At 41.4% G+C, this 25,439-nt stretch overlaps 1 protein-coding gene across 1 annotated transcript in view; it reads right to left on the bottom strand.

Annotated features, from left to right (window-relative positions):
- Positions 1-25,439, bottom strand: part of elovl2 (ELOVL fatty acid elongase 2) — a 142,170-nt gene that overhangs the window by 97,831 nt on the left and 18,900 nt on the right. Inside the window, exon 2 of the mRNA XM_063069981.1 lies at positions 7,972-8,035. Within this exon, the coding sequence (XP_062926051.1) occupies positions 7,972-8,035 (64 nt within the window). The remainder of the gene's footprint in view (positions 1-7,971; positions 8,036-25,439) is intronic.

Below are 25,439 nucleotides of genomic sequence, written 5' to 3'. Positions count from 1 at the left end.
GGTGATGAAATGGAACATTTCTGCGAATTATTATTGCCACACCCCTGGATTTCATCGGAAGCTTTGAGGGATATATTTGGCCTATCCACTTGCCCCTAATTTTACAGTGAGCTTCATTCTTCAAATGTGTTTCCTGCAGGAAGATCACATCGGCCTGTAGTGATTTTAGGTGAGACAGCACTTTACCCCTTTTCACCGGCTCATTAATCCTATTCCAGGAACAAAAAGTAATGTGATTTCTTATCCCCTGACTTCCTATCATCTCAGTATTTAACATCTGTATGATAATGTTTTTGATCTGTTCTGGACCTTGTATATCTATCAGTCATTAGAAGTGAATGGACCCTAAACAGCACTCCCTTACCCCTGTCCCTCCCTCCCCCCACAACCTGCATCACCCTTGAAAGCTCGAAATAACCAACAAAAAAATCCTTATCACCGTACACAAATACACCTAGTCAAAACTCTAGGAATAACTTCTTGCTCTCTAACACTTCTCTGAACCAATTTGGTAGCTCCCCGGTTATATAGATGGTCACAAAGCCAAATCTGGCATTGGAATGAGAAAACCGAGAAAAACTAGCAAACAGAGATTATCGAGATGTTAAAGTAAGTGTGATTCTCAAAGCTATAACTTACTCTAGCACCAGAAAGTCTAGCACCATTAACAACATACTCCTCATACAACACAGGTTTAGACCAACTCTTATTACTATCTGTGCACTCATAGGGCCTTAATCCGACATAGTACAATCCAAATATAACTCCAGGAGTCCTGTTTTCTACAGGATTCAGAGGCACGGCCTCATTAATGTTCGAAACGTTCACAATTTCCTACCACGGAGTTTTACTTGGGGCATCTTCATTCTGTAAGGGGATTCTTCTCACTGTGCACAGTCACTTTTCAGCATTTCCCAAATGATGTTCCACATACCGGCGAGCTTCTTCTGGATCTGTAAACACCACCTTGGTTCCATTAATTGTCACCCGTAGCTTCACGGGATAGAGGAGGCCAAACTTGACTCTGGGTCTATCCTGCAGCAACCCCCTGACCGGTGTGAAAGCCGCTCATCGTTTAGCCACTGTGGATGGTAGGTCTCTGAAGATCTGAATCCTTTGTCCTTGATATTGTGGATTCTTGGTACCTATTGCCTTCTGCATTATATCTTCAAATACATGGCAATAATGGATCCTCACGATCAGGTGTCGCAGCGGCTCGTCGTCCTCCACGCACTTCTGAAGTGCTATATGTGCTTCGTCTATCACCAGAGCTTCTTCCAGGTTTAGAGTTTCTTTTAGCATTTGTGCTGCGAAATCTCATGCTTTCTGCCCATTTTCCTTCCCCTCTCGTAGGCCCGCAATTCTCAGAATCTGTAATTTCAAAAGTCCCTCTAAATCCAGGCATTTTTCAGAAAGTTGTTCAACTTCCCACAAAGTCATTTCACCTTACTTTCCAGCTCCACAACTATGTCTGAAGCTCCTTTAGCCGACTCTGCTCTCTCTTTCAGAGTTTGATCTTGTATATTCAGCTGGGCTTTCAATGCGGTAATCGCAGCGTCATTTTCTGCTTTCAACGAAGCAATCTCACTTCTCAAAGAGACCACTACCTCTGCAACTTTTTCTTCAATTTTCTTACAGATGTCTGACTTCATCGTAGTTAGCTCTGCACATAGCGACTCTATGGCCACCAATACCGCATTATTGTCCATACTCTGTGCACGTGGCTCCACGTTGCCCTCACTCGAGAGCTCCGAGGCATCAATTGGGCCTGTTTCTTCGTTCGTCCCTGCCTTAGCCATTCCTCTTCTCGGCATTTTGTAGCGCACTCCCTCACTCTTTCTCCTTCTGGTATGTATTGAAGAGCACCTCCCCTTTGTTTGCCACCAAAAACCTCAAATTGACTTTGTGTAAATGAAGTTTTAATATCAAATCTGCTGGAGCTACAGGAGGATGCGTCCTACTTGCTCATGGCTGAACAATGCCCCTGGGCTTCTCCTTTAATTGTTTCCCTTCATCCTAAACCCATGATTTGATTTTTGGTTTACCCTGACTATCCACGCTAGCCTTTTGGAAGGTCTTACTCGGAGTAAACTTGAACTTGTGGGTTAAGGCAAACTCATCTGCTAATTTAGCAGACCCTTGCAAAGTGGCGGCATCCTTTTCATCTAAATATGCCTTTATATCATTATGGACGCACCTTTTAAATCCTTCAATTAAAACGAACTCTTTCAATTTATCAAAATCACCGCCCACATTTTTAGATGTGTGTTCAAAACACACAGATTTCTCTTAAGCAAATTCCACATGAGTCTGGTTCACAGATTTCTTCAAATTCCTAAACCTTTGCTTACAGGCTTCTGGAACCAGTTCATAGGCTTTAAGCACTGCCTGTTTCACAATCTCATATTTAGCTTCATCTTCAATTGATAGGGCAGAATAAATAGGGCTGAGCCTTACCCTTAAATAAACTCTATAACAAGAGAGGCTAACTTTCTTTAGGCCACTTTAGGCTCTAAGCAACTTTCTCAAAATGCTGGAAGTATTTATCAACCTCAGCCTCATCACATAGAGGGACCAGTTTAACTTCCAGACTAGCCACAAACGATACAACCAGCTCCCTAGAGCCAGAAGTTTGACTCCCAAGCCTTAACCTCTCCATCTCTATCTCAAACTGCCTTTGTTTGTCTCTTTCTCTTTCGTCAGCCTCTAATTTAAATCCCTCAAACTTCATTTGTTCCAGTCGTAACTGGGTTTCAAGTTTACTTTCAGGAAACCTTCCTCCTCAAATTCCTCCTTATCTATGTAGTGTTCAGCTATCACCCTCTGAATCTGAACCTTTTTCATAGACGTTGCAACTCAGTAAATTTTAGATTTTTAGCAATGGCCAACAATTCGTCCTTTCTGGCATCCCCTAATGCCTTAGGGTCTGGCGATGCTAGAAATGCTCCAATATCCATTGCTGCTGGTTTCCCCACACGAGTTAATCAAAAGCGTAGTAGCCAATGAGATCGATAATCAATCAATAAAGCTTCAATTTTGTTCATTTCGTGGACGAGCCCCCGATTTTGTTACAATTTCATAATGTACCAGCAGCAAGAGATGACAAATTGAGTCGGGTTTTAATATTAAAACCACTATATTTATTTACATCTACTCAAAAATATAGAAAATTAAACAAACTACTTTCTTAAACAGAAGTTAAGTGTTATGCGTCTATAGCTCCCTCACAGTCAAACTTAGAACCTGTTCTTAATAAATCTTACTCAAGCAAAGTCGTAAAGCTGCAGTTCATAGAGTCCCAGTAATTCACGAAATAGGTGAGAGGAGAGACTTGTGGATTCACAGTGCAGCGACGAGGCGATCATGATGAATTCCAAAGATTCCACGGCTAGTGAACGAAGAAACGGTTAATGAAGATCCCAGCCGAGGAATACTATTCCGAAGTTCACGAAGAACGATTTCACAAAGTGACTGTCACGAATTCACACCCATGGATTATACGAAGGACAGACACGTCTCCACAATGCACAGTGTGCCGCTGATTAACCCAATCCTTTAGGTACGGGTAAGCAATAGACTTTATCCTTCTCGATCATCAGCTGTTCCCTGATAGCTCGAAGTTGGCAGCTTCACTCTGTCTCTCTTTCCTTCAACTCCTTCTCAGCACTATGCCCACATTTCTTTTATAGCGTCGGCATACGTCATATGTTAACGCTCAGAGAAACAAAACTGTGGACTCCCAGCAAAACGAAAATGGGACACGTGACGCCCACAGTAAACGAAACTATGGACTCCCAGGAAAACGAAACTGTGGACATGTAACACATAGGTTCAAACAACACAAAGAACATAAATTATACATATTATATTAGACAGTGAAAGTCAAACAATATTGTGTAAACAAGACATTAGAACAAAACAAAAACACAAGTCCATAGTAATACAAGAGGCAAAGCCTGATAGTTGTACAGGTGTCCCCTGCTTTTCGAACGTTCGCTTTATGACACCTCGCTGTTACGAAAGACCATAGAAACTACAGCACAGAAACAGGCCTTTTGGCCCTTCTTGGCTGTGCCGAATCATTTTCTGACTAGTCCCACTGACCTGCACACGGACCATATCCCTCCATACACCTCTCATCCATGTATCTGTCCAATTTATTCTTAAATGTTAAAAAAGAACCCGCATTTACCACCTCGTCTGGCAGCTCATTCCATATTCCCACCACTCTCTGTGTGAAGAAGCCCCCCACTAAATGTTCCCTTTAAACTTTTCCCCCCTCACCCTTAACCCATGTCCTCTGGTTTTTTTCTCCCCATGCCTCAGTGGAAAAAGCCTGCTTGCATTCACTCTATCTATACCCAGCATAATTTTATATACCTCTATCAAATCTCCCCTCATTCTTCTACGCTCCAGGGAATAAAGTCCTAACCTATTCAACCTTTCTCTGTAACTGAGTTTCTCAAGTCCTGACAACATCCTTGTAAACCTTCTCTGCACTCTTTCAACCTTATTTATATCCTTCCTGTAATTTGGTGACCAAAACTGAACACAATACTCCAGATTCGGCCTCACCAATGCCTTATACAACCTCATCATAACATTCCAGCTCTTATACTCAATACTTTGATTAATAAAGGCCAATGTACCAAAAGCTCTCTTTACGACCCTACCTACCTGTGACGCCACTTTTAGGGAATTTTGTATCTGTATTCCCAGATCCCTCTGTTCCACTGCACTCCTCAGTGCCTTACCATTAACCCTGTATGTTCTACCTTGGTTTGTCCTTCCAACATGCAATACCTCACACTTGTCTGTATTAAACTCCATCTGCCATTTTTCAGCCCATTTTTCCAGCTGGTCCAAGTCCCTCTGCAGGCTCTGAAAACCTTCCTCACTGTCTACTACACCTCCAATCTTTGTATCATCAGCAAATTTGCTGATCCAATTTACCACATTATCATCCAGATCATTGATATAGATAACAATGGACCCAGCACTGATCCTTGTGGCACACCACTAGTCACAGGCCTCCACTCGGAGAAGCAATTCTCTACTACCACTCTTTGGCTTCTTCCATTGAGCCAATGTCTAATCCAATTTACCACGTCTCCATGTATACCGAGCGACTGAATTTTCCTAACTAACCTCCCATGCGGGACCTTGTCAAAGGCCTTACTGAAGTCCATGTAGACAATATCCACTGCCTTCCCTTCATCCACTTTCCTGGTAACCTCCTCGAAAAACTCCAATAGACTGGTCAAACATGACTTACCACGCACAAAGCCATGTTGACTCTCCCTAATAAGTCCCTGTCTATCCAAATGCTTGTAGATTCTGTCTCTTAGTACTCCCTCCAATAACTTACCTACTACCGACGTTAAACTTACTGGCCTATAATTTCCCGGATTACTTTTCAATCCTTTTTTAAACAACGGAACAACATGAGCCACTCTCCAATACTCCGGCACTCACCTGTAGACAGCGACATTTTAAATATTTCTGTCAGGGCCCCTGCAATTTCAACACTAGTCTCCTTCAAGGTCCGAGGGAACACCCTGTCAGGTCCCGGGGATTTATCCACTTTAATTTTCCTCAAGACAGCAAGGACCTCCTCCTTTTCGATCTGTACAGTTTCCATGATCTCACTACTTGTTTCCCTTAATTCCATAGACTTCATGCCAGTTTCCTTAGTAAATACAGACGCAAAAAACTTATTTAAGATCTCCCCCATTTCCTTTGGTTCCGCACAAAGCCGACCACTCTGATCTTCAAGAGGACCAATTTTATCCCTTACAATCCTTTTGCTCTTAATATACCTGTAAAAGCTCTTTAGATTATCCTTCACTTTGACTGCCAAGGCAACCTCATGTCTTCTTTTAGCCCTCCTGATTTCTTTCTTAAGTATTTTCTTGCACTTCTTATACTCCTCAAGCACCTTATTTACTCCCTGCTTCCTATACATGTCATACAACTCCCTCTTCTTCTTTATCAGAGTTGCAATATCCCTTGAGACCTACATTAGTTACCTGTTTTCACTAACAGAAGGTGTTTTCACTGTTACGAAAAAAGGCAGCGCGTGCTTGAGCAGCCAAGCTCCTCCTCCGAAACTGCATTCTAGCCGGCATTGCTTAAACTCGTGCCTGTGAGCATCTGTGCTTTATGTCGATTTATTTTGAGCATCCGTTAGCAAGATGAGTTCTGCGGTATCGGAAAAGCCTAAAAGAGTTCGTAAGCGTGTTACACTTAGCGTAAAACTAGACATAATTAAGCATTTCGATCATGGTGAATGAAGTAAGGACAAAGTGAGTTTGGCTTGTGGAAGTTGACCAAGATGATATTGACGAGTTTTTGGCATCCCATGACCAAGAACTGATAGATGAAGAGTTGATTCAATTGGAAGAGGAAAAGATAACAATCAAAACCGAATGCAGTAGCGAATGGACCGAAAGTGAAGTCGTCCAGGAACTGAATGTGAAGCAACTGCATGAGATTTTCACTGCAATGATTGCAGAAAAGTACAACTTTTATTTTGAAAGGGTATGTAGGTTTAGGGCATATTTGCAGGATGGTTTGAGTGCTTACACAGAACTGTATGATAGAAAAATGCGCCAGGCTAAGCAGTCAAGCATACTGTCGTTTTTCAAGCCTTCCACATCAGCCACAGCAGACGACGAACCTCGACCTTCAACATCGAGGCAGGCAGACATAGAAGAAAATGACCTGCCTGCCTTGATGGAAACAGACGACGATGAGATGACACCTCAGTCTCCCACCACCCCAGTGGTCCCAACCTCCAGGCCGTGGACCGATACATTGCCGCGAAACATGCAGTGGTACAACGGTAGCCGGGATGCACCCAGTACATCTTTAAGAGAAAAAGCCAAAATAAACAAGCTAATTAATTAGGTGCCGCCTGGCACGTAAATGTCAGCCCAGATCAGAGGCGATTGCCGGTTGCGTCGCCTCTGGTCTGGGCCGACATTTACGTGCCACGCGGCACCTAATTAATTAGCTTGTTTATTTCAGCTTTTTTCTTAAAGATGTACTGGGTGCGTCCCAGCTACCACTGCACCGCCGCATTCTTCGTGGATCGGTATCAGTCGGCGGCCCGAAGGTTGGGGACCACTGCCCCACCCCAACTTCCAATGACTCAGCCTAACGCACCATCATCAGTGTGCTCGGCGCTGTCTTCCCTTTTCCGGTAAGTGATACTACACTGTACATACATTATTTCTACTTTATATAGGCTGTGTATTTTTATGTATTATTTGGTATGATTTGGCAGCTTCATAGCTTAAAGGTTACCGGAGAGAGTAATTCTGCCGAGAGCGCTTGCGTGAGATTTTGGCTACGGTGAACAGTGTGGCAATGATTGTAGAAAAGTATTTCTACTTTATATATACTGTGTATTTATCATATCATTCCTGCTTTTACTGTATGTTACTGTTATTTTAGGTTTTATGTGTTATTTGGCAAGATTTGGTAGGTTTTTTTTGGGTCTGCGAACGCTCACAAATTTTTCCCATATAAATAAATGGTAATTGCTTCTTCACTTTACGACATTCCGGCTTACGATCCATTTCATAGGAACGCTCTACCTTTGGATGGCGGAGGAAACCTGTAGAATGTAGCTGTACTTCAATCTGGTGTTGTGGGATTTCCCGTCATCAACACCCTGATCCAATTCAGGTTGAACTGGATCAAACACCCAGATACTGCAGTCATTACCGTGGGTCAGAGGCTGGGTATCCTGACTAAAGTCTTTCCAGCATTTACAATAACTTAAGCACCTTTGTTCCTCACAAGTCTAAGTCAGTTAAATACAAAACAAAATCCTGCACCTTAGTCAATGTAGAGATCCACTTCAGTATATATAATTCATACACACAAATCCTACTTACTTCTCTGAAAATCCTCATTCATATTTCATACACACTACCAGAATTCATTCTGATAATACTGACTTACCTCTAATTCCGAACAAGTAGTCCACAAATGAATTCACGTGTTTGTCCAAAGTTTTGATATGGTTCTGGAAGAAATATTTACAACACCTTATAAATGAGATTTCAAGTCTAAATATAAAACCTTAACACTTAGACAAAATGAAATGAAGCTGCAATATTCAATATTTTAACATTAACAGTAAAATTAATTTCCAGTACAACTCTAATCCATGGCCCGATTAACCAACTAGCTCTGTGGACCCTAAATGTTAGAAATACATTTAATTATAATGACATTTGCAATTATGTGCAACTTTTGAAGTGTTGTTTAGCATTCTGTGAGTGGGAATACCATGGGAAATGAATATTCAGCTATGGCCAATCTAAGACATAAGAACAGAATTAACTGTAAGCGAGAGATAGCCATCCTGTCAGTTGGACACTTTCTTGTCAATCCATAATGATTACTGTCTTACCTGGTCTTGACAGTCTCAAACTGTGAACAACAATTGGTGTCAAGGTTCAGTGTCCTAAGGTCCCAGAATTTATAGTCAGCAGTGAACTGGGTGATCTCCAAAGAAAAGTCATCCTAAACATCTATTTTTCTCCCATTCTGCGCTTGTCACCCGAGATCAATTATGGTGAGCCCTATCCAGTGCCTTGGCCTTCTGCAATCTCTGGGAGTGAATGGGGAGGTGAGTCAGAGTTAGCCCTATGCACAAGTGCTAAGTATAAAGGTGGAAAGTAGAGGCTGGGGGTCATCCAGAATTCTTAAAGTATTTCAAAATGTCAGAAATATTTTGAAATTATAAACGCCATTCAAACTGTTAACATTTTTAAAAGCACTTATTTTAATTAACATAATAAAACCTAGAACGGTTAAAATATTAAAAATATGTGCATAATTACATTCAAAGATTTTAAGCCAATCATTACCATAGTCCCTCATTGTCATTCCTCTCCTGTAATCAATAGAAACTCTATGGAGTTTTTCATTGAATCCTATAGAATTCACATTTATCATAAAAACAAAACATTTTTATCTTGAGAGGAAAGATAAAAATTAAGCATTATAATTAAAATGGTAAGAGATTTCAGAGCTTTGTGAAACAGAGGAATGTATGTGTCTGAGTGTTATTTTCAAGTAGTATGTGTAGCGAGTAAATTTAGACAGCTTACAGGTGCTATTATTGATTGGTAGGACGATTGAAATAGTGAAGTAAAGAGATATTTGTTCAATTATATAGGTCACAGATATAGGACATCTGGAATCTGTATTGGTCTCCTTGTTTAAGGAAGGTTAATCTGTTGGAAGGAATTCAGAGAATGTTTCACGGACTAATATGTGAAATTTGTGGGTTGTGTTATGCAGGAAGTTTGGACTTCCTCTGTTGGAATTTGCAAGAGTGAGAGTGAATTATCATTGGGATGCTGGGGTCTTGACAGGCTGGATGTGGAGAAACTGCTTCTTCTTGTGACAGAATCTGCAACAAGGCCTCATTGTTTAAAAATAAGGGACTGTCCATCTAAGACAAAGATTAAGTGAAATCTTTTCTGACATTACTCTTTGGAAATCTGTTCTTCAAAGTGCATTGGAAACACAGTAGTTTTTAAGGGAAAGAAATATAGACTTTTTTGTGTAATAGAAAAAAGTAGAGTTGCGTATGGAAAAAAAATAGAAGGCTACGGGTAACCCCGGGTAATTTCTAAAGTATGTACATGTTTGGCACAGCATTGTGGGCCGAAGGACAAGTATTGTGCTGTAGAGCGGGGGAGAAGGCTCAACATTAGCTTAGCTCCTTGGGAGGGCTTCTTGCCACTGCACGAGACTGGCAGCTCCAAGTCGACCTAGGGAGGCAGCTCAAGTTCCCAGAGAACATCGCAGTCACTCCGCTCCGCCCGGACATGGTGTTAATATCGAAGTCTACAAAGCAAGTGGTCCCACTGGAACTTACCGTCCCCGGGAAGACCGGATTGAAGAGGCTAATGAGCACAAGAGGGCTAGATACACAGATCTTGTTGCAGAATGCTGGAGCAATGGCTGGAGAGCTCGCTGTGAGCCTGTCGAAGTTGGGTGCCGGGGCTTTGCTGGCCATTCATTACAGCAGACTCTAAAACTGCCTGGAGTTAAAGGACTGCAGTTCAGAAGAGCCACCAAGAACATTCTGGAGGCTGCTGAAAAGGCCTCACGGTGGCTGTGGATCCGGAGGGGAGATCCGTGAATTAGTGCGCCACTTGGACACAAGTCGGGGGCTTATCACCCCCGGCTGGGTCGCCCGGTCGAGGTTGTCTGATGATTAAAGACCCGAAACACCCTATGACCCCGGGTTCATCACTGAAGACGTGGCCAAGTAGCACCAGAAGGTGTATTCTACAATTGTTTCTATGATCTATGTTTTAGATGCCATGATCTTATTAAACGACAGAATATACTCGAGGGGCTGAGTAACCTGCACCTGCTTCTAATTCATCGGTTTGTGTCTCTAAAGATGCTTTTTTCGTGTCACAGCATGCATGTCAGACTCTCGAAAGGTTGAAGGAGTAAAGAGGGAAGATTAGGTGAACCACTTCTAGTACCACTGTAAGATGGTGAAACATGCACTTATATAAACTCCTTTAAGATTTATGAAAGTACCTTAGGCAACCTTTATGAATAAACCACTTGACATGATACTCCAGGGTTATATCTTGGATTTTGTATCCAGCTGAAAGATGCATACAAGGGTTGATAGAGTTCTCAAACAAATTGCCTCTGTCAGTTGTCCAAGCAATATCAATAATGGGCTTGGACAGCCTAAGAAAAAAAGAGAGGCTCAAATAATTTGCTAGATGATGCTGAAGGAACTTTCGTATACCTTTTCTATGAAAGATATCTCACCCTAAAATCTGTTGCACTATACCATTTACCTGTTTTAGTTTCAAAGACAGAACTGAAAACAGTACTAATAGTACAGAAAATGTTAAAATTCACCACTTCCTGAGGGGGTATGATATCCTCAATATAGGAATTGATTTGTTACATCTCAGTGCACGGAGCTCCATTGAAAGCTTTCTAAATTTTCCTGTGCAAAAACAGGCATTCCTTAAGCTTCTGCCCCCAACGGAAATGTTTCTAATCAGGCAAAGTGACTCAAAGCACAAAAATCATATACTTCAGATTTTGCAAACCTGAAACAAAACCAGCATGTTATCCAATATTTATAGAGAATGAAAGTTAATGGTTTCAACAGTATTTCTATTTCCCGCCACAGACTTGTTGGGTATTTTCAGCATTTGTTGCTTTGTTATTGTGATTCATAAGCTTCCAACATTCAATGATTAGGTTTATGACAATTAATTCCTACATTTTAAACTATTGTCCTCATTTGAATACATCACTAGACCAAACAATTTGCCTGCATCTGTTGCATACAGCCAATTTTCTTATTGAAAATTTCAGCTAGATCACTCCATAAAAGGGGGAAAATGCTACCTTTTTGGCAAAGGGGGCCTGTTATATGTATTTGACTTCTTTGGATAGTAATTTCACTATCCAATTTTACTGTAGTAAATAGTAATTAGCAATTTACTATAATAGTTTTACTATAGGAAAAAATGAATTAACATGCATGTTAAGTTTACGCTAATTAGGAAAATAAGATTGTAACAGATTGTAACAGCAGTTCAAACTATTGGAATTCCATCATTTAATGACGCAAATACAATCACAATTCATAGCAAAAAAATTTTTTAAAACAAGTTTACTGTGTCTGTTTCAATGCCTCCCTCAGTAAATGGATCCCGGACTTCTTAACAGAAGGGCCACAGTCAGTCCGTGTGGACAACAATGTCTCTAATCCCATTACGCTGAGCACGGGTGTTCCCCAGGGCTGTGTACTCAACCCGCTGCTGTTCACACTGCTGACACATGACTGTTGCAGGATTCAGCACAAGTTTGCAGATGACAACAGTGGTTGGCCTCATTAATAACAATGATGAGTTGGAGTATAGAGAGGAAGTGGAGCAGCTGGTGGACTGGTGTAAGAAAGGTTGAAACATCATGTTATTCATCTGGGAGATTTTTTTCAATATTATAAACATTATTAAAAAGAAAATTCTCCTTCTATTGGAATTGGGCCCATAGGGTACTTCTCAGTTTCATGTACAAGCTTAGAGAGACAAGTTCTCAGAAGGCTGCCTGTCTTCATAAGGCCTCAGAGCTGAGCTCAATGTTGTTCTCACTAACAACCACACACAAAACTATTTATGGTAATTTGGATCGTTTTCAGCATCTGGTGCTTTGGGTTACCTTCTGGCTTCTCAGCTTTCTTGGGATTAAGTCTGATTCCATCAGTTAACTATTTCATGTTCCAACAACCTAGGATTTTACACAGAAACATGACCATAGAAACATAGAAAACATACAGCACAATACAGACCCTTCGGCCCACAAAGCTGTGCCGAACATGACCCTTCCTTAGAACTACCTAGACTTTACCCATAGCCCTCTATTTTTCTAAGCTCCATGTAGCCATCCAGGAGTCTCTTAAAAGACCTTATCACTTCCGCCTCCACCACCACCACCGGCAGCCCATTCCACGCACTTACCACTCTCTGCATAAAAAACTTACCCCGACATCTCCTCTGTACCTACTTCCAAGCACCTTAAAACTATGTTCTCTCGTGCTAGCCAGTTCAGCCCTGGGAAAAGGCCTCTGACTATCCACATGATATCCATGACCCAGAGTTATTTCCAAATTATTATGGAATTAGTTCACAAATGTCCACGGGCCTTATTGTACGGGGGTGGCGGGGGGTGATTGATAGGTTCGTGGCCTAAGGTAGAAAGAGTCAACTTTGGAAAACGTAGCACATTTATTTTTCAACATAGTCCCCTCCTACATTTATGCACTTAGTCCAGCGGTCATGGAGCATACGGATCCCTCCTTTGTAGAAGTCAGCATCTTGGACCTCCAGAAAGTGGTCCACAGCAGGGGTGATTGATAAGTTTGTGGTCTAAGGTAGAAGGAGATGAGTTATACAGCTCTCGTTACATGCACATGCAGTTCAACTCTTTAAGTGATTATGCAGAAAGTTTGAAGTTAATAACTCACCTCCTTCTACCTTAGGCCACGAACTTATCAATCACCTCTGCAGTGGACCACTTCTACAAGGAAGGGATCCATATGCTCCACGACCGCTGGACTAAGTGTGTACATGTAGGAGGGGACTATGTTGAAAAATAAATGTGCTAGGTTTTCTAAAATTGACTCCTTCTACCTTAGGCCACAAACTTATCAATCACCCCTCGTAATAGACAACAAGGATATACTCCTTCAAAACAACCACAGAGCACAAAATGTCATTGAGTCTCTGTGTTTGATTGGAGTATAACTATAAGAACCACTTCCATATCTTGTAACTTTTAAAGTACAACTTTTAATGGCTACGTGACAGTCTATTGTTATAGAATGTCCTCTTTACTACCAGTCAGAATTGGTGGTAAATAACAAACACAAGAAAGTCTGCAGATGCTGGAAGTCCAAAGCAACACATACAGAACGCTGGATGAAGTCAGCAGGCCAGGCAGCATCTACGGAAATAGTCGATGTTTTGGGCCAAGACCCTTCATTTATAAACCTTTAAACAGCCATCATAAGATTGTTAATTGTAAACATTCAATTTAAAAGTAACAGCTGACAAATGAGACTGAATTTGACCAATCACAAATAATACCTCTAGCGGGCTCATAATCTGGTTTACTATAACCTTCCACTTTTATACTACCTCGGTGGGCCACAAGCTACTCTAAAAACAAGTGAACAACAGGTTTTTAATAAATTAACAGAAGGCTCTCTGGCACTTTGGAATGCTGCTAGGAGATAATGAAGACTTTGTGTTGGTTGTCAAAGATTCTGCTGGGCATTTCTCCAACTTGTAGACCATTCCAAGTCTGGGATTAATTTGCACAAGGCAGTCCTTTCTGTCACAGATCATGTGGATCACAAAGGATTTCCCACCACGTGTCCCAGCATTGCTACTTGGAACTATACAAATAGCATGGCATTAGGAATTGCATTAAATTTGTTGCTGTGAAACTGTTTGTTCAAGAATATGCAAATACAGCCTTGAATAAATCCATCTTTAATAAGATTTTGATCTGTAGAATGTAGTTCATAAAAATGTTGTCTCATACTGAGCAAATTTTTAAAGCTATCATGCCAAGGGAGAAGAAAATGTAGTAACTAATTTGTCTACTTGCTTCTTGATTTTCTAACTATTTAAAAATCTAACCTATGTGGTTGCTTACAATATACCTCATACCTTCAGCTCCAAGTGCAGCTTCAGAGGAGGCACAGAATACTTGTAGTGTCTGGTTAAACAAACAGAATTACAAGAAAATTAGTGCAATAAACCTGAAAGTAGACATTGCCTTTGATTGCTGAGATATTCTACACTGATGTATGGTGCACTCGAAAGTGCAGTGATTGCAGGAGGTAATGAAAAGATTATGGAAGGGTGAATACTTCAGTATGATGCAGTAGAAAAGTGCCAGACCAGAACAGCAAATTTCATGTCAAGAATCTGTAGTTAATGGTTTGTTAGATTTCTATGTCATTTTTAAAGTGTGCTATCAAATCAGGCTTAGTGTTATAATGATAAAATGTATGGTGCAGCATTTATAAAAGCAGCTCATAGCTGCAGAGACCCAGATTCAATTACTGTTTATGTGAAGATTAGACCCCTCTCTCCTGTGACTGCCTGGAGAACCCCCGGGTGCTCCTGTTCCCTCCCACATCCATAAGACATGAGGGCTGGCAGATTAACTGGCTGTAATAAATTGCCACTAGTGTGCCGGTGAATGGTAGAATTTAAAGGGAATTGATGGGAATATGAAGAGAATAAAATGGGATCAGTGTCGATGGATACTTGATGGTTGGCATGGAGTTAGTGCGCCAAGTGCTCCTTCCTGAGCCAAAGAAATTCATTCTACATTACTTGGCCACTTAAAATTATCCTTAGTGTAGTTAGATGGCAGAGTTAAGGGTGTTGATAGAGGGATACTGTGATCTTTTGTAACTCTAAAATAAAACTAATTGAAAGTAAAAACATGGAGTCAGGAATGCATGTCTTAGTTTTGTTTTTACTTTAGTGATACATATCATGTAGTGGTGTAATGATGTATAACATAAACATACCTTTACATATAGCCCATAATTATGTAAACAAAGTATGCTTTAAAATTATATTTACAATATTATTCATTTGAATATTACTTCAATATTAAAGACACAACACTCCTCCATGCATAGTAAATTTTAAATTGTCCCATTCAGGCCAAAAGATTTAATCGCTGTGGATGACGTCTTACTCTTGTGGGATAACATCTTTCCTGACAAGGAGGATCACTCTGCTTGATAGGTGAGACTTGAGGTTGTGGAACAATCTCAGGTTCTGGAAGCTTCCTCCATGGTGGTTGTAGGAGTTGACTCTGGGACTGCAGGAAGTGGTTCCGATAGCTCTGGCCACCGTTCTTCTCTTATTCTCAACTTTGCTCTCAACTGATCAACTTGTCATCTCCAGATGTTATCAGACACAGTCTCTATTCTGTCGGAGAGTGATCCAGTTTTGTCCTTAATCCTCCTAAGTACCCACTTTTGATCACCTCTGTAGTCCCTCACCAGGACTGCTGTCCAGGAGTGAAATATCAAACTTCCTTGTTTGAGAAGCGTTCAATTTGTCTCAACTTTTTGTCCTGCACATTCTTCTGAGATTGGGTTTGAGGAGAACCAAGGAGCGCAAGGGACAACCCTAGAGCAGCATAGCTGGTGAGTTATTGATGTGGAGTGTGCTGAATCGTGACAGGCAAGAAGGAAATTGGTGAGCTTTTGATCCAGTGTTAATGTAGTGTGTTCTGTTGACATTGCTTGCATTGCTTTCTTTAGGCTCTGAACAAACCTTTCCACCAAACCATTTGTAGCTGGGTGGTATGCTGCAGATGCAATATGTCTTATTCCATTCAGTGACTGAAACTGTTCCGCAACAAACATTGTCGCTGACTGAGGCTATGTCCACACTACGCCGGATAATTTTGAAAACGAAACTTTTTCTCTTCGTCTTGACCCTCCATCCACACTAAAGCAGCGTTTTCATCCCTCGAAAATGGAGATTTTCAGAAACGGTCTCCAGAGTGAATAAATCTGAAAACGCCTAATATCTGTTGTAGTGTGTATGGGGTAAACGGAGAGATTTAAAAACGCTGTCATGACAACACCACAACAAAAATGCTTTTTCTGCTTCTGCTTGGTACTGCGCAAGTACTGCCATACGGCTGTTATAACGTGCAGTCGGTGTGAACGACGTGAGAGTTAAATTGTAAAGTGAGCTTTTTTGACTATTTAAAAACGCTGTCATGACGAGCCGGAACAGATTGCCGCAGCGCGGCATTTCGTTGTTTTCTTGAACGCAACCTCCCACATAACCTAACGATTTCAGAACAGACAGCAATGAGACTGAAGCCAGAAGAGTTAGAAATGTACTCACCAAATACTTTGACCCATAGCTTACTGAATAAATAAGTATACTCACTCTGCTCTGTTTTCTGTCTTTGCTTGTATGAAGGTGGTTTACCTACTTATGCAAGTACTTCTCTGACAATAGATGTGTAACAGCTGAATGTAACATTGTATGGAAATACAGATAACACTGATGAAAACATGTTTTATACATTTAACAAAGTGCTTTATTAATGCAACAGAGTTAGTCAGTTTTTCAATGTCCGTCGTCAGCCAGGCCTTACTGTCCGTGAACTCCCTGTCCGTTGCCTCCAAACGCTCCAGTATTTGTTTTTTTTAAGTTTTAAGTCCTCCTGCGCGACAGCTAAGAGCAATTTCTTTTAACTTTTTCTACTCTGTAACTGGACAAACGCGCACCAAGTATACCGTTTCCTCTTCGCTTGTTTTCTGTGTGTCCTGCGCATGCCCAGTAGGAGGAGATTCGCCCAAATATCCGTCTAATGTGGACAGAGATATTTTGAAAAACGCTTAGTGCGGACGCCTGTTGATTTTACTCGAAACCAGCGTTTTCAAAATTATCCGGCATAGTGTGCTCGAAACCAGCGTTTTCAAAATTATCCGGCATAGTGTGGACATAGCCTGAGTGTTCTGGAACTCTAGTCCTTGAGAAGAGACTTCTCAACACATCAACCGTGTGTGAGGCTGTAGTGGAGGCTATTAGGAACGCCTCTGGCTATTTTGTATCTGCATCCACTACTACCAAGAAATCTCTGTCCATCAATGGTCCAGCAAAATCCACATGAATTCTTTGCTAGGGCAATACAGGACATTCCCAGGGATGGAGGGGCACAGCTCTTGGCATCTTCCCAATGTGTTGGCATCCCAAACAGTGTAGCGGCTTGATCTGCTGACGTATCCCAGACCACCAGACAAAGCTTTAAGCTAATGCCTTCTGTTTGATCACACCATAACGACTTGCATGTGCATAGCTTCTCCAACAATTTAGTTCTCAAATTGAAAGGTACAACAACTTTCAATCCCCACATTAAGACAACCCTTGTCAAGGACAAATTCATCCCACTGCTACTAAAAATAGGGGAACTGGAGTTCCAGCTGCACATTCCAAATATTTTGAGTGCCCATGTAGACCTGGGACAGTGTGGGGTGTTTTCCAATTTCCCTTTGGATCATCTCTGCCATAACAGGGGGACTTTCCATTTGTGTTAGAGCGAAAGCATCAAGAGGAGTGGCCTCTTTTGTAAATTTTTCAGGTATTCTATTTTCCAAGGGTTAGCAGGAAAATCCATCAGTATTTCCATAATTAGTTGTTCTCTTTAATATGACTGTGTAGTTGTGTTTACCAAGAAACAGAGCATACCTCTGCATTCGTACTGGGATGTTAGTGGAACACCCTTCTGTGGATTGAAAATAGACACTAGACATTGATGATCAGTAATGAGGGTAAACACTCTCCCACACAAATACTGGTTAAAACATTTCACACCCCAAACCAGACTCAAAGCCTCCGTCAATCTGTGTTTAACTTTCTCTGAGGTGGTAAGAGACCATGATGCAAAGGCTATGGGGCATTCACTTCCATCACTCATGACATGTGACATGACCCCCCCACCCCCGACACCATAAGGCAAGGTGTCACAGGCAAGCCTCACTGGATGATGCGGATCGCAATGTGTGAGTATAGTGTCTGACGTCACCATTTCCTTTACCTTTTCGAAAGCCACATCACACTCTTTTGTCCATTGCCATTTCTTCCTGATCTGCAGTAGTGACTTCAAGGGGTAGAGCAGAGTAGCCAGGTTTGACAGAAACCCATTATAATAATTAACAAATCCTGAAAAGAACAACAAATATGACATGCCCTTTGGCCTTGGGGCATCCACCACTGCTTGAATTTTTCTCAGCACGCTTGTGTAAATCTTGTGTGTATCTTGTGTGTCAATGGTGTGACCACAGTAAGAGATACTTGGTTTAAACAATTTACACTTGTTGCATTGTGCTCTGAGCCCATAATCTTCTCATCTTTTTAATATTGTCTTGAGATTTTGGAGATGTTTGTCATCCTCCCCTGTAACAATGATGTCATCCAGGTAACAATGAGTAACCTGGGCAGGCTAGCAGCACCTGGTTCAGAGCTTTCTGTCAGAGTGCAGGTGCAGATGTTACTCCAAAAATAAGACTATGATACCAATAAAGTAATTTGTGAGAGTTCATGGTGAGGAACACTTTTGGACTATTCTTTCATCTCCATCTCTAAATAGGCCTCTTAAGTGTTTTCCCTCAGAAAGGTTTGCAAAGGTATCCCCTATTCTGGGCAGAGAGTATTGATCTACTTTCAGTACTAGGCTGACAGTGATCTTAAAATCACCAGAGATCCCAACAGATCCATTCATCTTGGGTACTGGGATGACTGGTGTTGTCCATGTGCTCCACTCAACTTTGGAAAGAATTCCTTCAACCTCCATGCAATCTAGCTCACCGCCTATTTTAACAAGGACGGTATAAGGAACCTCAAATGTTAATGGCTATAGTATAGGCGGATGAACATTTGGGAAGAGAAATAGCGATTTCTTTAGTTTGCCCAACGGTAGGCAAAAGCAAACCACCGTTGCAATTTGCTGAGAAAACCATGGTCAACCTCACAAAATGTATCACACAACAACAGCGTCAGGAGGATCTTCAAGACAACTCTGAAGATGTTTCCATCAGTAGGGTTGATTCTGGCCAGCAAGGGATCCCAGACCGTCATCAAGCTACTGCTCATAAAATTAAAGTAACACAAAAGAAAATTATTGCCACTTGGAATGTAAGAACCCTATATCAAGCAGGAAGATTGGACAATGTGATAAATGAAATGGAAAGACTGAAGATTAACATCATGGGAATTAGCGAAGTTTGTTGGATAGGTGCTGGAACATGTCAGATTAGAAATAAAACATTAGTTTATTCTTGTGGAACATCCCATACTAATGGAGTAGGAATTCTTATGGATGAAAACATGGCAAAAAGTGTTTTAAGACATTGGACAATATCAGAAAGAATGCTTCTTGTTAGATTCAGAGGACACCAACAACAGATGGAACAAATGAAGATGCAGATAAATTCTATGAAGAGCTTGAACAAGCAAAGAATGGATGCAAATCTCAAGATATTGTTATTGTCATGGGAGATCTAAATGCTAAAGTAGGACAAGGTGAAGACGATCGAGGCAAAAAACCAGAGGTTAAGAAAAACATTGAAGGTCCAAGTATTTTAAAATCTGAAGTTCATAATGCAATAAATAAGATGACGTGTGGGCATGTGGCCAAGTGGTTAAGGCATTCGACTAGCGATCTGAAGGTCATGAGTTCGAGCCCCAGCCAAGGCAGCGTGTTGTGTCCTTGAGCAAGGAACTTAACCACACAGTGCTCTGCGACGATACTGGTGCCAAGCTGTATCGGCCCTTGCCCTTCCCTTGGACAACACTGGTATTGTGGAGAGGGGAGACTTGCAGTATGGGCAACTGCCGGTCTTCCATACAATCTTGCCCAGGCCTGCGCCTCTTCACAAGAGTGAAGACTTTCCAGGCGCAGATCCATGGTCTCACAAGACTAACGGATGCCTTTACTCTTTACTCTTTAAATAAGATGAAGAAAGGAAAGGCAGCAGGTCCTGATGAATTAGTAACAGAACAAGTTATAGAACAAATTATTGCCCTTGAAGATTATGGAATTGAAAAACTTACTGATTTAATCAATGACATTTATGAGACTGGAATAATACCAGAAGCGGTAAGAGGCTAAGGATTTCCATCGAGAAGACATTTTATTTCTCGGAGTAGGAGAGAGGCTAGACTGCGCAGGTGCGTGACGTCAGCTAGTTGAGCACGAACAGTTTAAAAAGAGGAAGGAAGTCACAGACTTTTTCTCTTCGGATCAAGAAGACAGCAGTAAGAGGCTAAGGATTTTCATCAAGAAGACATTTTATTTCTCGGAGTAGGAGAGAGGCCAGACTGCGCAGGCGCGTGACGTCAGCCAGTTGAGTGCGAACAGTTTAAACGGAGGAAGGAACTAGCAGACTTTTTCTCTTCGGATCAAGAAGACAGCGGTAAGAGGCTAAGGATTTCCATCAAGAAGACATTTTATTTCTCGGAGTAGGAGAGAGGCCAGACTGCGCAGGCGCGTGACATCAGCCAGTTGAGCGCGAACAGCTTAAAAAGAAAACCGCCATATCCAGCGGGCAGCATCAGAGCAGGCTGCGGAATGAGAGGGCTTTGGCTCAACGGGCTTCGGCGGAGATGGGGAAGAGGCTTCCTGCAACTGTTGAGTCTCATAGTAACGGAGTAAGTTACAGTTTTTTGGTATTTAGTACAAACAGTAGCATTATAGGTATGCATCTAGGATTAGTGTTGTACTTGGATACTACTTATAGAGAGGTAGTGGTAAGCACCCCTGTGACAGTCCCCCTCAGAAATCAATATATCGTTTTGGATACTGTTGAAGAGGCAGACCTGACAGAGGAGGACCACAGTGAATGAGACTCTGGCATTCTGCCCAGTGCCGAAATCAAGAGAGCAAGAAGAAATGCCATAGTTATAGGGGATTCCATCGTAAGGGGGACGGACAAGAGATTCTGCGAGCCGGACAAGGATACCTGGATGGTGTATTGCCTCCCTGGTGCCAAGGTACAGGATGTCTCAGATCGAGTCCAGAGTATTCTGAGGAGAGAGGGCGAGCAGCCGGAAGTCTTGGTACATGTTGGTACCAATGACATAGACAGAAAAAGAGAGGAGGTCCTGAAGAAAGATTACTTCGAGTTAGGAAGAAAATTGAAAAGCCGGACCTCCAGAGTAATAATATGAGGATTGCTGCCTGAGCTGCATGCTAATGATGGTAAGAATAGCAGAATTAAGCAGATGAATGTGTGGCTAAGTAACTGGTGCGGGGGCAGGGGTTCAAATTCTTGAATCATTGGGATCTATTTTGGGGAAGGTATGACTTATACAAAAAAGATGAATTACACCTGAACTCAAAAGGTACTAATATCCTGGCGGGATTGTTTAATATAGCTGTTAGGGAGGGTTTAAACTAAGTTGGCAAGGGGAAGGAAACCAAGGTGTTAGGGTCGAGGAAGAGGAAAATAGAAATAAGTCAAAAATACTGTGCAGCAAAGATGGCAAGAAGGACAGGCCGGTGAATATACAGGATAATTTGCTGCAAAATAGAAATATAGCAAAATCAATCAGCAACAGATACCGATCTAAATGTACTGTACTTAAATGCACGCAGCATTAGAAATAAAGTGGATGACCTTGCTGCACAGCTGCAGGTTAAAAAATATGACATTGTGGCCGTCACCGAGTCATGGCTAAATGATGGATGTGATTGGGAGCTAAATATCCAAGGATACACAGTGTATAGGAAAGATAGGAAGATAGGTAAAGGGGGTGGCGTGGCCCTGATGGTAAGTAACGATAACAAATCAACAGAAAGAAGGGACATAGGATCAGAAGAGGTAGAATCCTTATGGGTAGAATTAAGAAATGGCAAGGGTAAAAAGACACTAATAGCAGTTATATACAGGCCTCCAAACTGCAGCCGGGATGTGGACTACAAGTTGCAGCTGGAAATAGAAAAAGCGAGTCAGAAGGAAAATGTCAAGATAATTATGGGGGATTTTAATATGAAAGTGGACTGGGAAAGTCAGGAAGGTAATGGATCTCAGGAGAGGAAGTTTGTAGAATGCCTACAGGATGGCTTTTTGGAGAAGCTTGTCCAGAAGCCCACCAGGGGACCGGCTGTTTTGGATTGGGTGCTGTGTAACGAACCTGAGGCGATTAGGGAGCTGGAGGTAAAGGGACCCCTTGGAAGTAGTGATCATAATATGATTGAGTTCAGTTTCAAATTTGAAAAGGAGAAGCTGGTATCAGGTGTATCGATATTTCAGTGGAACAGGGGAAATTACAGTGGTAAGAAAGAGGAACTGGCCCAAATCGATTGGAAAAGTAAGTTAAATGGAGGGACGGCAGAGCAGAATTGGATGAAATTCCTACAAGAAATAAAGAAAATGCAGGAAAAATATATTCCAAGAAAAAAGAAAATCATGAATGGAAAAATGGCACAAATGTGGCTAACGAGGGAGGTTAAGGCAAAAATAAAAGCAAAAGAAATGGCGTACAAGGAATCAAAAATTAGTGGGAAATATGAGGACTGGAAGACTTTTAAAAACTTACAGAAGGAAACTAAGGAAGTCATTAGGAAAGAAAAGATGAATTATGAAAGGAAGTTGGCGATTAACATAAAAAAGGATGCTAAGAGTTTTTTTAAATATATGAAGAGTAAAAGAGTGACAAGGGTAGATACGGGACCGATTGAAAATGATGCTGGAGAAATTATAATGGATAACAAAGAGATGGCGGAGGAACTAAATGAGTATTTTGCATCAGTCTTCACAGTGGAAGATATGAGCAATATACCTGACAGCCAGAGGTATCAGGGAATAGAATTAGGTACAGTCAAGATTACTAGAGAGAAAGTGCTTGGGAAGCTAAGTGGACTAAGAATAGATAAGTCTCCCGGTCTGGATGAGGTACACCCAAGGGTTCTGAAGCAGGTGGCTTTGGAGATTGTGGAAGCATTGGAAATGATCTTCCAGGAATCAATAGGACTCTGGCCGGAGGACTGGAAGGTCGCAAGGGTAGTTCCGCTATTTAAGAAAGGAAGGAGGCAGCAAAAAGAAAATTACAGACTTATTAGTCTGACATCGGTAGTTGGAAAGATATTGGAGTCAATCCTCAAGGACGAGGTTATGAAATACCTCGAGGTGCATGACAAGATAGGCCGAAGCCAGTATGGTTTCATAAAGGGAAGATCCTGCCTCACCAACCTATTGGAATTTTTTGAGGTAATCTCGAATGAGATTGACAAGGGAGAGGCTGTGGATGTTGTGTATTTGGATTTTCAAAAGGCCTTCGATAAGGTGCTGCATATGAGGCTGCTTAATAAGATGAGAGCCCATGGAATTATAGGAGAGATATTCAAATGGGTGGAGCATTGGCTGATAGGCAGAAAGCAAAGGGTGGGAATAAAGGGATCTTATTCTGATTGGTTGCTGGTTACTAGTGGTGTTCCGCAGGGGTTGGTGTTGGGGCCGCTTCTTTTTATGATGTATATCGATGATTTGGATTATGGATTAAATGGTTTTGTGGCTAAATTTGCGGATGACACCAAGATAGGTGGAGGAGCAGGAAGTGTTGAAGAAACGGAAAGGTTGCAGAGAGACTTAGTCAGTTTAGGAAAGTGGGCAAAGAAATGGCAGATGAGATACAACGTTGACAAATGTACAGTTGTACATCTTGGAAGAAGAAATAATCCGGCAGATTATTATTTAGATGGGGAGAAAATTCAAAAATCGGAAGTGCAAAGGGACTTGGGGGTCCACGTGCAGGAAACCCTAAAGGTTAACCACCAAGTTGGATCGGTGGTAAGGAAAGCGAATCTTATGTTGGCATTCATTTCAAGAGGAATAGTCTATAAGAGTAAGGAGGTGTTGATGAGGCTTTGTGGGGCATTAGTGAGACCTCATTTGGAATACTGTGTGCAGTTTTGGGCCCCCTATCTTAGAAAGGATGTACTGATGTTGGAGAGAGTTCAGAGAAGATTTACGACGATGATTTCTGGAATGCAGGGGCTAACATATGAGGAGTGTCTGTCGGCTCTTGGATTGTATTCATTAGAGTATAGAAGAATGAGAGGAGATCTCATAGAAACATTTCCAATGTTGAAAGGGTTGGACAGAGTAGATATGGAAAGGTTGTTTCCCTTGGTGGGTGAGTCCAGGACAAGAGGCCATAGTCTTAGAATTAGAGGGTATCCAGTTAAAACAGAGATGAGGAGAAATTTTTTTAGCCAGAGGGTCATGGATTTGTGGAATTCGTTGTCACATACAGCTGTGGAGGCCCGATCATTGAGGGTGTTTAAGGAGGAGATTGACAGTTATCTAATTAGTCAGGGTGTCAAGGGATATGGGGAAAAAGCCGGAAATTGGAACTAGATGGGTGAATAGTTTAGCTCATGGGGGAGCTGCGGAGCAGACTCGATGGGCTGAATGGCCTACTTCTGCTCCGTTGTCTTGTGATCTTGTGAAGAGATGAAAAAAATCAGTATTTATCACTCTTCCTAAGAAAGCTGGAGCAATAGAATGTGAATTACATAGGACCATAAGTTTAATGAGTCATATCACCAAGATACTTCTAAGAATTTTGATGACAAGAGCTAAAAGTAAGATACAAGCTGAAATAGGCAAAGAACAATGTGGTTTTGTGAAAGACAAAGGTACAAGAAACGCAATATTGATGTTAAGGTTACAATCAGAACGAGCTATTCAAGTGCAAAAAGATTTGTTTGTTTTATTGACTTCACAAAAGCAATTGATAAAGTGAAGCACAGTAAGTTACAGTATTTGAAATATTACAGAAAACTCTAGATCTAGATTCGAAAGACCTCCACCTAATCAGAAATCTGTACTGGGAACAAACTGCCGCTGTAAGAATAGATGGAGAAGTGAGTAAGTTTACGAAAATCAAGAGAGGTGTTAGACAAGGGTGTGTTTTCTCCCCTGATTTATTTAATGTGTACAGTGAAACAATATTACAAAAAATAACAGAAATCTTGGGAATCAAAGTTGGCAGTGAAAACATCAATAATTTTAGATATGCAGGCAGATGACACTGTGTTAATTGCAAGTATGGAGGAAAAACTACAAAACTTAATTGATATAATTGTTGAAGAAAGTGCAAAAATGGGTCTATCTATCAATTGCAAAAAGACAGAATGTATGGTGATATCCAAAAAGAAGGAGAATCCTATCTGCAGACTGAGAATAAATGGGGAAGACATAAAACAAGTAAAGAACCTTTGCTACTTAGGAAGCTGGGTGACATCAGATGGCAGGTGCAACATGGACATCAAAAGAAGAATAGAGATGGCAAAAGACACCT

Source organism: Mobula hypostoma, chromosome 17, assembly GCF_963921235.1.
Source record: "Mobula hypostoma chromosome 17, sMobHyp1.1, whole genome shotgun sequence".
In the NCBI taxonomy this organism is placed as follows: Eukaryota; Metazoa; Chordata; class Chondrichthyes; order Myliobatiformes; family Myliobatidae; genus Mobula; species Mobula hypostoma.
This window is presented reverse-complemented; position numbering and strand designations above follow the sequence as displayed.